The 14,995-nt window shown below is 58.5% G+C and overlaps 6 protein-coding genes across 6 annotated transcripts; 3 read left to right on the forward strand and 3 right to left on the reverse strand.

Moving 5' to 3' along the window:
• Positions 1–1,289: 1,289 nt before the first annotated feature.
• Positions 1,290–1,679, reverse strand: LOC129197741 (claw keratin-like). Its single transcript, XM_054806440.1, has one exon. It carries the CDS (start codon positions 1,677–1,679, stop codon positions 1,290–1,292), a length of 390 nt encoding a protein of 129 aa, XP_054662415.1.
• Positions 1,680–3,645: 1,966 nt separating this feature from the next.
• On the forward strand, positions 3,646–4,035 carry LOC129197742 (claw keratin-like). The gene has a single exon (XM_054806442.1). It carries the CDS (start codon positions 3,646–3,648, stop codon positions 4,033–4,035), a length of 390 nt encoding a protein of 129 aa, XP_054662417.1.
• A 2,416-nt stretch (positions 4,036–6,451) lies between these two features.
• LOC129197726 (claw keratin-like) lies at positions 6,452–6,841 on the reverse strand. Its single transcript, XM_054806425.1, has one exon. It carries the CDS (start codon positions 6,839–6,841, stop codon positions 6,452–6,454), a length of 390 nt encoding a protein of 129 aa, XP_054662400.1.
• A 1,966-nt stretch (positions 6,842–8,807) lies between these two features.
• Positions 8,808–9,197, forward strand: LOC129197733 (claw keratin-like). The gene has a single exon (XM_054806433.1). The coding sequence runs from the start codon at positions 8,808–8,810 to the stop codon at positions 9,195–9,197; it is 390 nt and encodes a 129-aa protein (XP_054662408.1).
• Positions 9,198–11,613: 2,416 nt separating this feature from the next.
• Positions 11,614–12,003, reverse strand: LOC129197725 (claw keratin-like). The gene has a single exon (XM_054806424.1). It carries the CDS (start codon positions 12,001–12,003, stop codon positions 11,614–11,616), a length of 390 nt encoding a protein of 129 aa, XP_054662399.1.
• Positions 12,004–13,981: 1,978 nt separating this feature from the next.
• On the forward strand, positions 13,982–14,371 carry LOC129197734 (claw keratin-like). Its single transcript, XM_054806434.1, has one exon. It carries the CDS (start codon positions 13,982–13,984, stop codon positions 14,369–14,371), a length of 390 nt encoding a protein of 129 aa, XP_054662409.1.
• Positions 14,372–14,995: the final 624 nt, after the last annotated feature.

Raw genomic sequence — 14,995 nt, forward strand, 5'->3', positions numbered from 1 at the left:
ACAAGGGATTGGTTTTTACCATTGCCTGAAGGGAAGTTTGCAGGTCTTCTCTTCCCCTCCAGAATGATTCGATCTCTGCCCATCCCCGCATCTGGCCAGGTCCCCCTGCACTGACTCTCAGCCATCCACCAGGTCCTGGCTCCCGTGGTGTCCTCTGCATGTCTGCTGAGGGCACAGTGGTGGAAGGGGATTTTGGTGACCATGGCTGCTGCGTCTGCGTGCTCTGGGGTGGTGTGGCAGCGTGGGCTTCTTTGTGGGCTGCTGTGCGAGGAAGAACACCAAAGGGCCGGCAAAGTCTGGTCGAGAGCACTGGCCCGTGGGCTCATTCCTGGGCAGAGCTGTGTCCCCATGCGGTGGGTGTGTGACAGAGGGAATGCCAGGAAGGGCTTCTGCCTCAGCGCAGGAGGAAAAACGAGAGAAGGTGCAGGGGTGCAGGAATGTGGTGGGGATGGAAGCATGGCAGCTGGGGATGTGCTGGGGGTTGCTCACCCTCTCCCCTATTGACCCATGGCCTCCCAAGAGGCTCTGACCTGGGCCTTTGCCGTTGGAGTGACTTTGTTGGCATCGCAATCCCCGCAGCCCTGGGGCTGTAGGCAGCCCGTGGGGAATGGGCAGAGCGGGCAGGAAACTCAGTGTGGGGCCCAACAGCTCTTTAAGGGCTGCAGGGTGCAGGAGCCCAAAGTGGGGAGAAGACAGGGAGGCCCAAGAGGGAGAAGCTGTTGTAGAAGGGGACGAGCACGGTCGTGGCCGCAGACGACCATCTGGTGGAGGGACGTGCTGCCAAGGGCAGACAGGAGGGAGCGAGGCAGCTCCCGCAGTAGCCCCTGACAACGTCCTGTGTGAGAGCTGGCTGGGATGGACTAGGGATCCCAGCCTGCCAGTCGGGGTATTTGGGTATGGAGGAAGAATCAAGAAAACCCAAGGGTCAACATTGCAGTGCAACACAGCTTTTATTGCAGTTTGAGGGGAGGAGGGAGATGGGAGAAGAGCAGAGTGCTGGTCGGGGGCAGCCCACGTCTCCTGGCAGCGGGCAGAGCGACAGCGAGCATCAGCCGTGCCGCGGGATCAGGCACCCAGTGCGGGTCTCTGTCATCAGGGGCAACGAGTGCTGAAGGGATGCTGAAGCGGGGCAGGAGGAAGGCAGAGCTGGGCCCCAAGCAGGCACGAGGTAGCCAAGCGCTGGAGCCCAGCAATGCCAAAGGGATGTCTTTCCTTCGGTGGCCGTGTCGGGATGTGCCAGGGGATTCTCCGGAGCTCTTCTTCATCAATGACCGGACCCAGTGTGAGGTTTAGCAGGGCCCACAGCTGCCACTGAGGTACCTGTGGCCTCGGGCCCAGCCGCCATATCCACAACCCCCAAAGGCTCCGTAGCCCCCATAAAGCCCATAGCCTCCATAGCCCCCAAGGCCTCCATAGCCCCCAAGGCCTCCAAAACCACCACGGCCTCCATAACTGCCACCGTAGCTCCCTGCAACGCTGGGCGCTCCCGCCGAGCCAACAACGCTGTGCTGTGGGAAGTTGCTGAGGATGGGCCCGGGGAAGGTGATCACCGAGGCCGGGGGCTGGATCACCACCGTGGAGTCGGGGCACTGCCGCACGCAGGGCTCGTTGACGGTGTTAGCCAGAGGGGCCGGGGCGGCCACCCCACCGGAAGGGACGCACAGGCTGGAGCAGGACATCCTTTGGTTCAGCAGGTAAAGCTGCAAGACAAGGCAGAGCTCTGGCTCAGTGCAAGGCCTGATCCCAAATCCCTCCTGCCTCTCCTTCACTTGGGACCTGTGTCCCAGGACGTGCTCTGCATCATCTCAGGCAGTCAGAGCAAAAACACGTTGCAGAGGTGAAATGCTGCTATAAACCCTTGCTCCCTCATGCTCCATGCGCCTGACTTGCCCACAGGAGTCAGGAAAACCTCCCTCTTCCAAAGCAGGTGGAAAATCCCCGAGCTCCCAAAGGACCTGAGCGCATTGGTGTCCTCAGGGCTTCGTACCAACAAGTCCAAATTTCCATCCTTTCCATAGCTCTGAAACAGCCCCATCGCATCCTACCTATGCGCTATGAAAGCGTGGTGGAGAAGACAGCAGGAGATCCCGTGAGAAAGCCACTGCTGAGGAAGGATAGAGGGACATAAGACTTGGACTTACCACGATGATCAGGAGAGTCAAGCGGAGGAAGCTGGATAGAGGGCTGTGAAGCCCTCAGCTCTTTTATACGTGTCCCAGACCGCCCGGGGCATTGGCCGAGGGGGCGGTGACAAAAACCCCAGGTAATTATGAATTCAAGTGGACAAGCTTCATGACACAGATAGTGAGGCGAGACAATTATATGCCTTCTCAGTGGGGACACTGGCGTGCAAATGTGCCCTGGAGAAGAAAGAGGTGATGGGAGGGACAGACCGTGACACATCATTACATGAAAGGCATAGCGCTGCTGTAGCTGAACTCGCGGCACCAATAAACCCTGATCTGTCCCTAATCCCCCCACTTTGCTTACGCAGAGGAATCTTGGGCATCTTTCACAAGATTGCTGTGCTCAACTACGCCACACTCAGCAGCAGCCAAGCCGCGCACCCAGAGCCAGCGGTGCCCAGCGTGCCTGTGCCTGTGCTTGTGGGGAGCGTGGCCACGTGCCGCCTGGCTGCCTTTGCAGCTTGGCCAGCCTCTCCTGGCACAGCCCTCAATGCCCACCTGAGTTATCGAGTCCCTGCAGAGAGGGCTCAGGGAGGACCGAGGTCATACACATGAGTCTGAAGGAGCTGACGGTGACTTGGTACAGTTGCTGCTCTCCTGCTCTTCCATACACATCCCCCCTCTCAGAGGTCTCCTCTGCTCTATCCCACTGTCATGTCCATCAACCTCTCTACCAGCCTCCCTGTGCATTTGGGGTTCTGCCACACAAGGCACTCATCTCCTCTACTCTTTGCATTGCTGTCAAAATGGACCTAAAAATTCAAATATCCTCCAGAGTCTTGGAGGTCAGCAATTGATAGTGATGTCTGTGAACCCCAAGACTGTGAGATACGCAGCTGTTGCTGGCATTTGGGAATCACACCGTTTGTGTGGAATTGTTTCTATTTTTACCCAACCTCCCGGTACGTCTGTTTACCAGCCCGTAACAGAGAGGTAATGACAGGTATAATGGCTGTGCCACTTCGGCAAGATTCTCAGGTCTCTTCTACAAAGGCAAAATGGGGGATTAGGGACAGATCGGGATTTATTGACCGTGAGTTCAGCTACAACAATGCATTGTCTTACATGTAATGATGTGTCACGGTCTAGCCCTTCCATCACCCCTATAATCTCCAGGACACGTTTGTATGACAATGTCCCCAAAGAGGAGGCATATAATTACCTCGACTCACATGAAATCAGTATCATGAAGCTTGTACGCTGGATTTGATGATTCCCCGGGGTTTCCACCACCGCCCCCTCGGCCAATGCCTCGGGCAGCCTGGGACATGTATAAAAGAGCTGAGGGCTTCACAGCCCTCTATCCCGCTTCCTCTGCTTGACTCTCCTGATCAACAGGGTAAGTCCAGCTCTTGGAAGCCTCTTGGGGATCTCTCCCCGCCTCCCTTCATACAGCCCCTTCTTCGCACCTTTGCCTAATCCCTGGTGCATTTTCCAGGACTCTCTGCCTGCCTGAAAGATGTCCTGCTCCAGCCTGTGCGTCCCTTCCGGTGGGGTGGCCGCCCCGGCCCCTCTGGCTGACACCGTCAACGAGCCCTGCGTGCGGCAGTGCCCCGACTCCACGGTGGTGATCCAGCCCCCGGCCTCGGTGATCACCTTCCCCGGGCCCATCCTCAGCAACTTCCCGCAGCACAGCGTTGTTGGCTCAGCGGGAGCGCCCAGCGTTGCAGGGAGCTACGGTGGCAGTTATGGAGGCCGTGGTGGTTTTGGAGGCCTTGGGGGCTATGGAGGCCTTGGGGGCTATGGAGGCTATGGGCTTTATGGGGGCTACGGAGCCTTTGGGGGTTGTGGATATGGCGGCTGGGCCCGAGGCCACAGGTACCTCAGTGGCAGCTGTGGGCCCTGCTAAACCTCACACTGGGTCCGGTCATTGATGAAGAAGAGCTCCGGAGAATCCCCTGGCACATCCCGACACGGCCACCGAAGGAAAGACATCCCTTTGGCATTGCTGGGCTCCAGCGCTTGGCTACCTCGTGCCTGCTTGGGGCCCAGCTCTGCCTTCCTCCTGCCCCGCTTCAGCATCCCTTCAGCACTCATTGCCCCTGATGACAGAGACCCGCACTGGGTGCCTGATCCCGCGGCACGGCTGATGCTCGCTGTCGCTCTGCCCGCTGCCAGGAGACGTGGGCTGCCCCCGACCAGCACTCTGCTCTTCTCCCATCTCCCTCCTCCCCTCAAACTGCAATAAAAGCTGTGTTGCACTGCAATGTTGACCCTTGGGTTTTCTTGATTCTTCCTCCATACCCAAATACCCCGACTGGCAGGCTGGGATCCCTAGTCCATCCCAGCCAGCTCTCACACAGGACGTTGTCAGGGGCTACTGCGGGAGCTGCCTCGCTCCCTCCTGTCTGCCCTTGGCAGCACGTCCCCCCACCAGATGGTCGTCTGCGGCCACGACCGTGCTCGTCCCCTTCTACAACAGCTTCTCCCTCTTGGGCCTCCCTGTCTTCTCCCCACTTTGGGCTCCTGCACCCTGCAGCCCTTAAAGAGCTGTTGGGCCCCACACTGAGTTTCCTGCCCGCTCTGCCCATTCCCCACGGGCTGCCTACAGCCCCAGGGCTGCGGGGATTGCGATGCCAACAAAGTCACTCCAACGGCAAAGGCCCAGGTCAGAGCCTCTTGGGAGGCCATGGGTCAATAGGGGAGAGGGTGAGCAACCCCCAGCACATCCCCAGCTGCCATGCTTCCATCCCCACCACATTCCTGCACCCCTGCACCTTCTCTCGTTTTTCCTCCTGCGCTGAGGCAGAAGCCCTTCCTGGCATTCCCTCTGTCACACACCCACCGCATGGGGACACAGCTCTGCCCAGGAATGAGCCCACGGGCCAGTGCTCTCGACCAGACTTTGCCGGCCCTTTGGTGTTCTTCCTCGCACAGCAGCCCACAAAGAAGCCCACGCTGCCACACCGCCCCAGAGCACGCAGACGCAGCAGCCATGGTCACCAAAATCCCCTTCCACCACTGTGCCCTCAGCAGACATGCAGAGGACACCACGGGAGCCAGGACCTGGTGGATGGCTGAGAGTCAGTGCAGGGGGACCTGGCCAGATGCGGGGATGGGCAGAGATCGAATCATTCTGGAGGGGAAGAGAAGACCTGCAAACTTCCCTTCAGGCAATGGTAAAAACCAATCCCTTGTCTTGCCATTTGGCTGCCTGTTTTCCCACCCTCTGTGTTCACAATTGCGGATGACCCATCTTTCCTCGAGCTCCCCAGCAGTGACCAACATGCTGCCACACTGCCCTTCTGATACCTCTGGCCGGAACCGTCCCTGTCCAAGACCACCTTGCAGTGCCCAGATCACGCAGTCAGAAGATGCTTGGGGAAGGGAGGGACCTGAGGAAGGCAGGCAATCCAACCTCCTGCTCCAAGAGCGTTGTGCTTCATGTGCCTGGATGGCTACCCGTGGCCATTTCATGGCTCTGAAAGGAAACTTGGGAAGACCTGGCTGTGTCTCTGTCTCACCCCTTCCCAGTGGCCCCCACCTCGAGCTGGGCAGGGGGACATGGCCAGCGGCCCTGTCCATGCAGCGCTCGTCTCCCCGTGTCCCTGCACCTCCAAATGGGACTAGCAAGAAGCCAACGAAAGGGGGTAATGGCAGGCATGCTGGTTTTGCAGAGGATTTGGACGAGCTTCTGCCGGGCACCTAGGGCACTTTCACGTAACCAAAGAGGGCTTTGGGAAGGTATGGTGTTTATTGCTGACGGGAGACCAGAGGAAGCTCAGTGGGATGTGCTCTGCAAGACCCAGCTGGGACTGTCATCATCACTTGTATCCCACTGAGCAAACTGCCCAAATGCTCCAAGGGCACCACCCTGGGAGATTCAAGCAGTGCAGACCAACCCGCCCGGAGGCTTGGGGGAAGTTGGAAAGAAGAGGGAAGGATGAGGAAAAACCATGGGTCAGCATTGCGATGCAACACAGCTTTTATTGCAGTTTGAGGGGAGGAGGGAGATGGGAGAAGAGCAGAGTGCTGGTCGGGGGCAGCCCACGTCTCCTGGCAGCGGGCAGAGCGACAGCGAGCATCAGCCGTGCCGCAGGGACAGGCACCCAGTGCGGGTCTCTGTCATCAGGGGCAACGAGTGCTGAAGGGATGCTGAAGCGGGGCAGGAGGAAGGCAGAGCTGGGCCCCAAGCAGGCACGAGGTAGCCAAGCGCTGGAGCCCAGCAATGCCAAAGGGATGTCTTTCCTTCGGTGGCCGTGTCGGGATGTGCCAGGGGATTCTCCGGAGCTCTTCTTCATCAATGACCGGACCCAGTGTGAGGTTTAGCAGGGCCCACAGCTGCCACTGAGGTACCTGTGGCCTCGGGCCCAGCCGCCATATCCACAACCCCCAAAGGCTCCGTAGCCCCCATAAAGCCCATAGCCTCCATAGCCCCCAAGGCCTCCATAGCCCCCAAGGCCTCCAAAACCACCACGGCCTCCATAACTGCCACCGTAGCTCCCTGCAACGCTGGGCGCTCCCGCCGAGCCAACAACGCTGTGCTGTGGGAAGTTGCTGAGGATGGGCCCGGGGAAGGTGATCACCGAGGCCGGGGGCTGGATCACCACCGTGGAGTCGGGGCACTGCCGCACGCAGGGCTCGTTGACGGTGTTAGCCAGAGGGGCCGGGGCGGCCACCCCACCGGAAGGGACGCACAGGCTGGAGCAGGACATCCTTTGGTTCAGCAGGTAAAGCTGCAAGACAAGGCAGAGCTCTGGCTCAGTGCAAGGCCTGATCCCAAATCCCTCCTGCCTCTCCTTCACTTGGGACCTGTGTCCCAGGACGTGCTCTGCATCATCTCAGGCAGTCAGAGCAAAAACACGTTGCAGAGGTGAAATGCTGCTATAAACCCTTGCTCCCTCATGCTCCATGCGCCTGACTTGCCCACAGGAGTCAGGAAAACCTCCCTCTTCCAAAGCAGGTGGAAAATCCCCGAGCTCCCAAAGGACCTGAGCGCATTGGTGTCCTCAGGGCTTCGTACCAACAAGTCCAAATTTCCATCCTTTCCATAGCTCTGAAACAGCCCCATCGCATCCTACCTATGCGCTATGAAAGCGTGGTGGAGAAGACAGCAGGAGATCCCGTGAGAAAGCCACTGCTGAGGAAGGATAGAGGGACATAAGACTTGGACTTACCACGATGATCAGGAGAGTCAAGCGGAGGAAGCTGGATAGAGGGCTGTGAAGCCCTCAGCTCTTTTATACGTGTCCCAGACCGCCCGGGGCATTGGCCGAGGGGGCGGTGACAAAAACCCCAGGTAATTATGAATTCAAGTGGACAAGCTTCATGACACAGATAGTGAGGCGAGACAATTATATGCCTTCTCAGTGGGGACACTGGCGTGCAAATGTGCCCTGGAGAAGAAAGAGGTGATGGGAGGGACAGACCGTGACACATCATTACATGAAAGGCATAGCGCTGCTGTAGCTGAACTCGCGGCACCAATAAACCCTGATCTGTCCCTAATCCCCCCACTTTGCTTACGCAGAGGAATCTTGGGCATCTTTCACAAGATTGCTGTGCTCAACTACGCCACACTCAGCAGCAGCCAAGCCGCGCACCCAGAGCCAGCGGTGCCCAGCGTGCCTGTGCCTGTGCTTGTGGGGAGCGTGGCCACGTGCCGCCTGGCTGCCTTTGCAGCTTGGCCAGCCTCTCCTGGCACAGCCCTCAATGCCCACCTGAGTTATCGAGTCCCTGCAGAGAGGGCTCAGGGAGGACCGAGGTCATACACATGAGTCTGAAGGAGCTGACGGTGACTTGGTACAGTTGCTGCTCTCCTGCTCTTCCATACACATCCCCCCTCTCAGAGGTCTCCTCTGCTCTATCCCACTGTCATGTCCATCAACCTCTCTACCAGCCTCCCTGTGCATTTGGGGTTCTGCCACACAAGGCACTCATCTCCTCTACTCTTTGCATTGCTGTCAAAATGGACCTAAAAATTCAAATATCCTCCGGAGTCTTGGAGGTCAGCAATTGATAGTGATGTCTGTGAACCCCAAGACTGTGAGATACGCAGCTGTTGCTGGCATTTGGGAATCACACCGTTTGTGTGGAATTGTTTCTATTTTTACCCAACCTCCCGGTACGTCTGTTTACCAGCCCGTAACAGAGAGGTAATGACAGGTATAATGGCTGTGCCACTTCGGCAAGATTCTCAGGTCTCTTCTACAAAGGCAAAATGGGGGATTAGGGACAGATCGGGATTTATTGACCGTGAGTTCAGCTAACACAACGCATTGTCTTACATGTAATGATGTGTCACGGTCTAGCCCTTCCATCACCCCTATAATCTCCAGGACACGTTTGTATGACAATGTCCCCAAAGAGGAGGCATATAATTGCCTCGACTCACATGAAATCAGTATCATGAAGCTTGTACGCTGGATTTGATGATTCCCCGGGGTTTCCACCACCGCCCCCTCGGCCGATGCCTCGGGCAGCCTGGGACATGTATAAAAGAGCTGAGGGCTTCACAGCCCTCTATCCCGCTTCCTCTGCTTGACTCTCCTGATCAACAGGGTAAGTCCAGCTCTTGGAAGCCTCTTGGGGATCTCTCCCCGCCTCCCTTCATACAGCCCCTTCTTCGCACCTTTGCCTAATCCCTGGCGCATTTTCCAGGACTCTCTGCCTGCCTGAAAGATGTCCTGCTCCAGCCTGTGCGTCCCTTCCGGTGGGGTGGCCGCCCCGGCCCCTCTGGCTGACACCGTCAACGAGCCCTGCGTGCGGCAGTGCCCCGACTCCACGGTGGTGATCCAGCCCCCGGCCTCGGTGATCACCTTCCCCGGGCCCATCCTCAGCAACTTCCCGCAGCACAGCGTTGTTGGCTCGGCGGGAGCGCCCAGCGTTGCAGGGAGCTACGGTGGCAGTTATGGAGGCCGTGGCGGTTTTGGAGGCCTTGGGGGCTATGGAGGCCTTGGGGGCTATGGAGGCTATGGGCTTTATGGGGGCTACGGAGCCTTTGGGGGTTGTGGATATGGCGGCTGGGCCCGAGGCCACAGGTACCTCAGTGGCAGCTGTGGGCCCTGCTAAACCTCACACTGGGTCCGGTCATTGATGAAGAAGAGCTCCGGAGAATCCCCTGGCACATCCCGACATGGCCACCGAAGGAAAGACATCCCTTTAGCATTGCTGGGCTCCAGCGCTTGGCTACCTCGTGCCTGCTTGGGGCCCAGCTCTGCCTTCCTCCTGCCCCGCTTCAGCATCCCTTCAGCACTCATTGCCCCTGATGACAGAGACCCGCACTGGGTGCCTGTCCCTGCGGCACGGCTGATGCTCGCTGTCGCTCTGCCCGCTGCCAGGAGACGTGGGCTGCCCCCGACCAGCACTCTGCTCTTCTCCCATCTCCCTCCTCCCCTCAAACTGCAATAAAAGCTGTGTTGCACTGCAATGTCGACCCTTGGGTTGTCTTGATTCTTCCTCCATACCCAAATACCCCGACTGGCAGGCTGGGATCCCTAGTCCATCCCAGCCAGCTCTCACACAGGATGTTGTCAGGGGCTACTGCGGGAGCTGCCTCGCTCCCTCCTGTCTGCCCTTGGCAGCACGTCCCTCCACCAGATGGTCGTCTGCGGCCACGACCGTGCTCGTCCCCTTCTACAACAGCTTCTCCCTCTTGGGCCTCCCTGTCTTCTCCCCACTTTGGGCTCCTGCACCCTGCAGCCCTTAAAGAGCTGTTGGGCCCCACACTGAGTTTCCTGCCCGCTCTGCCCATTCCCCACGGGCTGCCTACAGCCCCAGGGCTGCGGGGATTGCGATGCCAACAAAGTCACTCCAACGGCAAAGGCCCAGGTCAGAGCCTCTTGGGAGGCCATGGGTCAATAGGGGAGAGGGTGAGCAACCCCCAGCACATCCCCAGCTGCCATGCTTCCATCCCCACCACATTCCTGCACCCCTGCACCTTCTCTCGTTTTTCCTCCTGCGCTGAGGCAGAAGCCCTTCCTGGCATTCCCTCTGTCACACACCCACCGCATGGGGACACAGCTCTGCCCAGGAATGAGCCCACGGGCCAGTGCTCTCGACCAGACTTTGCCGGCCCTTTGGTGTTCTTCCTCGCACAGCAGCCCACAAAGAAGCCCACGCTGCCACACCGCCCCAGAGCACGCAGACGCAGCAGCCATGGTCACCAAAATGCCCTTCCACCACTGTGCCCTCAGCAGACATGCAGAGGACACCACGGGAGCCAGGACCTGGTGGATGGCTGAGAGTCAGTGCAGGGGGACCTGGCCAGATGCGGGGATGGGCAGAGATCGAATCATTCTGGAGGGGAAGAGAAGACCTGCAAACTTCCCTTCAGGCAATGGTAAAAACCAATCCCTTGTCTTGCCATTTGGCTGCCTGTTTTCCCACCCTCTGTGTTCACAATTGCGGATGACCCATCTTTCCTCGAGCTCCCCAGCAGTGACCAACATGCTGCCACACTGCCCTTCTGATACCTCTGGCCGGAACCGTCCCTGTCCAAGACCACCTTGCAGTGCCCAGATCACGCAGTCAGAAGATGCTTGGGGAAGGGAGGGACCTGAGGAAGGCAGGCAATCCAACCTCCTGCTCCAAGAGCGTTGTGCTTCATGTGCCTGGATGGCTACCCGTGGCCATTTCATGGCTCTGAAAGGAAACTTGGGAAGACCTGGCTGTGTCTCTGTCTCACCCCTTCCCAGTGGCCCCCACCTCGAGCTGGGCAGGGGGACATGGCCAGCGGCCCTGTCCATGCAGCGCTCGTCTCCCCGTGTCCCTGCACCTCCAAATGGGACTAGCAAGAAGCCAACGAAAGGGGGTAATGGCAGGCATGCTGGTTTTGCAGAGGATTTGGACGAGCTTCTGCCGGGCACCTAGGGCACTTTCACGTAACCAAAGAGGGCTTTGGGAAGGTATGGTGTTTATTGCTGACGGGAGACCAGAGGAAGCTCAGTGGGATGTGCTCTGCAAGACCCAGCTGGGACTGTCATCATCACTTGTATCCCACTGAGCAAACTGCCCAAATGCTCCAAGGGCACCACCCTGGGAGATTCAAGCAGTGCAGACCAACCCGCCCAGAGGCTTGGGGGAAGTTGGAAAGAAGAGGGAAGGATGAGGAAAAACCATGGGTCAGCATTGCGATGCAACACAGCTTTTATTGCAGTTTGAGGGGAGGAGGGAGATGGGAGAAGAGCAGAGTGCTGGTCGGGGGCAGCCCACGTCTCCTGGCAGCGGGCAGAGCGACAGCGAGCATCAGCCGTGCCGCAGGGACAGGCACCCAGTGCGGGTCTCTGTCATCAGGGGCAACGAGTGCTGAAGGGATGCTGAAGCGGGGCAGGAGGAAGGCAGAGCTGGGCCCCAAGCAGGCACGAGGTAGCCAAGCGCTGGAGCCCAGCAATGCCAAAGGGATGTCTTTCCTTCGGTGGCCGTGTCGGGATGTGCCAGGGGATTCTCCGGAGCTCTTCTTCATCAATGACCGGACCCAGTGTGAGGTTTAGCAGGGCCCACAGCTGCCACTGAGGTACCTGTGGCCTCGGGCCCAGCCGCCATATCCACAACCCCCAAAGGCTCCGTAGCCCCCATAAAGCCCATAGCCTCCATAGCCCCCAAGGCCTCCATAGCCCCCAAGGCCTCCATAGCCCCCAAAGCCTCCATAACTGCCACCGTAGCCCCCTGCAACGCTGGGCGCTCCCGCCGAGCCAACAACGCTGTGCTGCGGGAAGTTGCTGAGGATGGGCCCGGGGAAGGTGATCACCGAGGCCGGGGGCTGGATCACCACCGTGGAGTCGGGGCACTGCCGCACGCAGGGCTCGTTGACGGTGTTAGCCAGAGGGGCCGGGGCGGCCACCCCACAGGAAGGGACGCACAGGCTGGAGCAGGACATCCTTTGGTTCAGCAGGTAAAGCTGCAAGACAAGGCAGAGCTCTGGCTCAGTGCAAGGCCTGATCCCAAATCCCTCCTGCCTCTCCTTCACTTGGGACCTGTGTCCCAGGACGTGCTCTGCATCATCTCAGGCAGTCAGAGCAAAAACACGTTGCAGAGGTGAAATGCTGCTATAAACCCTTGCTCCCTCATGCTCCATGCGCCTGACTTGCCCACAGGAGTCAGGAAAACCTCCCTCTTCCAAAGCAGGTGGAAAATCCCCGAGCTCCCAAAGGACCTGAGCGCATTGGTGTCCTCAGGGCTTCGTACCAACAAGTCCAAATTTCCATCCTTTCCATAGCTCTGAAACAGCCCCATCGCATCCTACCTATGCGCTATGAAAGCGTGGTGGAGAAGACAGCAGGAGATCCCGTGAGAAAGCCACTGCTGAGGAAGGATAGAGGGACATAAGACTTGGACTTACCACGATGATCAGGAGAGTCAAGCGGAGGAAGCTGGATAGAGGGCTGTGAAGCCCTCAGCTCTTTTATACGTGTCCCAGACCGCCCGGGGCATTGGCCGAGGGGGCGGTGACAAAAACCCCAGGTAATTATGAATTCAAGTGGACAAGCTTCATGACACAGATAGTGAGGCGAGACAATTATATGCCTTCTCAGTGGGGACACTGGCGTGCAAATGTGCCCTGGAGAAGAAAGAGGTGATGGGAGGGACAGACCGTGACACATCATTACATGAAAGGCATAGCGCTGCTGTAGCTGAACTCGCGGCACCAATAAACCCTGATCTGTCCCTAATCCCCCCACTTTGCTTACGCAGAGGAATCTTGGGCATCTTTCACAAGATTGCTGTGCTCAACTACGCCACACTCAGCAGCAGCCAAGCCGCGCACCCAGAGCCAGCGGTGCCCAGCGTGCCTGTGCCTGTGCCTGTGCCTGTGCTTGTGGGGAGCGTGGCCACGTGCCGCCTGGCTGCCTTTGCAGCTTGGCCAGCCTCTCCTGGCACAGCCCTCAATGCCCACCTGAGTTATCGAGTCCCTGCAGAGAGGGCTCAGGGAGGACCGAGGTCATACACATGAGTCTGAAGGAGCTGACGGTGACTTGGTACAGTTGCTGCTCTCCTGCTCTTCCATACACATCCCCCCTCTCAGAGGTCTCCTCTGCTCTATCCCACTGTCATGTCCATCAACCTCTCTACCAGCCTCCCTGTGCATTTGGGGTTCTGCCACACAAGGCACTCATCTCCTCTACTCTTTGCATTGCTGTCAAAATGGACCTAAAAATTCAAATATCCTCCGGAGTCTTGGAGGTCAGCAATTGATAGTGATGTCTGTGAACCCCAAGACTGTGAGATACGCAGCTGTTGCTGGCATTTGGGAATCACACCGTTTGTGTGGAATTGTTTCTATTTTTACCCAACCTCCCGGTACGTCTGTTTACCAGCCCGTAACAGAGAGGTAATGACAGGTATAATGGCTGTGCCACTTCGGCAAGATTCTCAGGTCTCTTCTACAAAGGCAAAATGGGGGATTAGGGACAGATCGGGATTTATTGACCGTGAGTTCAGCTAACACAACGCATTGTCTTACATGTAATGATGTGTCACGGTCTAGCCCTTCCATCACCCCTATAATCTCCAGGACACGTTTGTATGACAATGTCCCCAAAGAGGAGGCATGTAATTGCCTCGACTCACATGAAATCAGTATCATGAAGCTTGTACGCTGGATTTGATGATTCCCCGGGGTTTCCACCACCGCCCCCTCGGCCGATGCCTCGGGCAGCCTGGGACATGTATAAAAGAGCTGAGGGCTTCACAGCCCTCTATCCCGCTTCCTCTGCTTGACTCTCCTGATCAACAGGGTAAGTCCAGCTCTTGGAAGCCTCTTGGGGATCTCTCCCCGCCTCCCTTCATACAGCCCCTTCTTCGCACCTTTGCCTAATCCCTGGCGCATTTTCCAGGACTCTCTGCCTGCCTGAAAGATGTCCTGCTCCAGCCTGTGCGTCCCTTCCGGTGGGGTGGCCGCCCCGGCCCCTCTGGCTGACACCGTCAACGAGCCCTGCGTGCGGCAGTGCCCCGACTCCACGGTGGTGATCCAGCCCCCGGCCTCGGTGATCACCTTCCCCGGGCCCATCCTCAGCAACTTCCCGCAGCACAGCGTTGTTGGCTCGGCGGGAGCGCCCAGCGTTGCAGGGAGCTACGGTGGCAGTTATGGAGGCCGTGGCGGTTTTGGAGGCCTTGGGGGCTATGGAGGCCTTGGGGGCTATGGAGGCTATGGGCTTTATGGGGGCTACGGAGCCTTTGGGGGTTGTGGATATGGCGGCTGGGCCCGAGGCCACAGGTACCTCAGTGGCAGCTGTGGGCCCTGCTAAACCTCACACTGGGTCCGGTCATTGATGAAGAAGAGCTCCGGAGAATCCCCTGGCACATCCCGACACGGCCACCGAAGGAAAGACATCCCTTTGGCATTGCTGGGCTCCAGCGCTTGGCTACCTCGTGCCTGCTTGGGGCCCAGCTCTGCCTTCCTCCTGCCCCGCTTCAGCATCCCTTCAGCACTCATTGCCCCTGATGACAGAGACCCGCACTGGGTGCCTGTCCCTGCGGCACGGCTGATGCTCGCTGTCGCTCTGCCCGCTGCCAGGAGACGTGGGCTGCCCCCGACCAGCACTCTGCTCTTCTCCCATCTCCCTCCTCCCCTCAAACTGCAATAAAAGCTGTGTTGCACTGCAATGTCGACCCTTGGGTTGTCTTGATTCTTCCTCCATACCCAAATACCCCGACTGGCAGGCTGGGATCCCTAGTCCATCCCAGCCAGCTCTCACACAGGATGTTGTCAGGGGCTACTGCGGGAGCTGCCTCGCTCCCTCCTGTCTGCCCTTGGCAGCACGTCCCTCCACCAGATGGTCGTCTGCGGCCACGACCGTGCTCGTCCCCTTCTACAACAGCTTCTCCCTCTTGGGCCTCCCTGTCTTCTCCCCACTTTGGGCTCCTGCACC

The sequence above is a fragment of the Grus americana genome, chromosome 29 (genome assembly GCF_028858705.1).
Source record: "Grus americana isolate bGruAme1 chromosome 29, bGruAme1.mat, whole genome shotgun sequence".
Classification (NCBI taxonomy): Eukaryota; Metazoa; Chordata; class Aves; order Gruiformes; family Gruidae; genus Grus; species Grus americana.

Bases quoted from the DNA above. Each gene is read 5' to 3' on its own strand.
- LOC129197734 (XM_054806434.1), top strand. From the start codon at position 13,982: ATGTCCTGCTCCAGCCTGTGCGTCCCTTCCGGTGGGGTGGCCGCCCCG.
- LOC129197733 (XM_054806433.1), top strand. From the start codon at position 8,808: ATGTCCTGCTCCAGCCTGTGCGTCCCTTCCGGTGGGGTGGCCGCCCCG.
- LOC129197725 (XM_054806424.1), bottom strand. From the start codon at position 12,003: ATGTCCTGCTCCAGCCTGTGCGTCCCTTCCTGTGGGGTGGCCGCCCCG.
- LOC129197741 (XM_054806440.1), bottom strand. From the start codon at position 1,679: ATGTCCTGCTCCAGCCTGTGCGTCCCTTCCGGTGGGGTGGCCGCCCCG.
- LOC129197726 (XM_054806425.1), bottom strand. From the start codon at position 6,841: ATGTCCTGCTCCAGCCTGTGCGTCCCTTCCGGTGGGGTGGCCGCCCCG.
- LOC129197742 (XM_054806442.1), top strand. From the start codon at position 3,646: ATGTCCTGCTCCAGCCTGTGCGTCCCTTCCGGTGGGGTGGCCGCCCCG.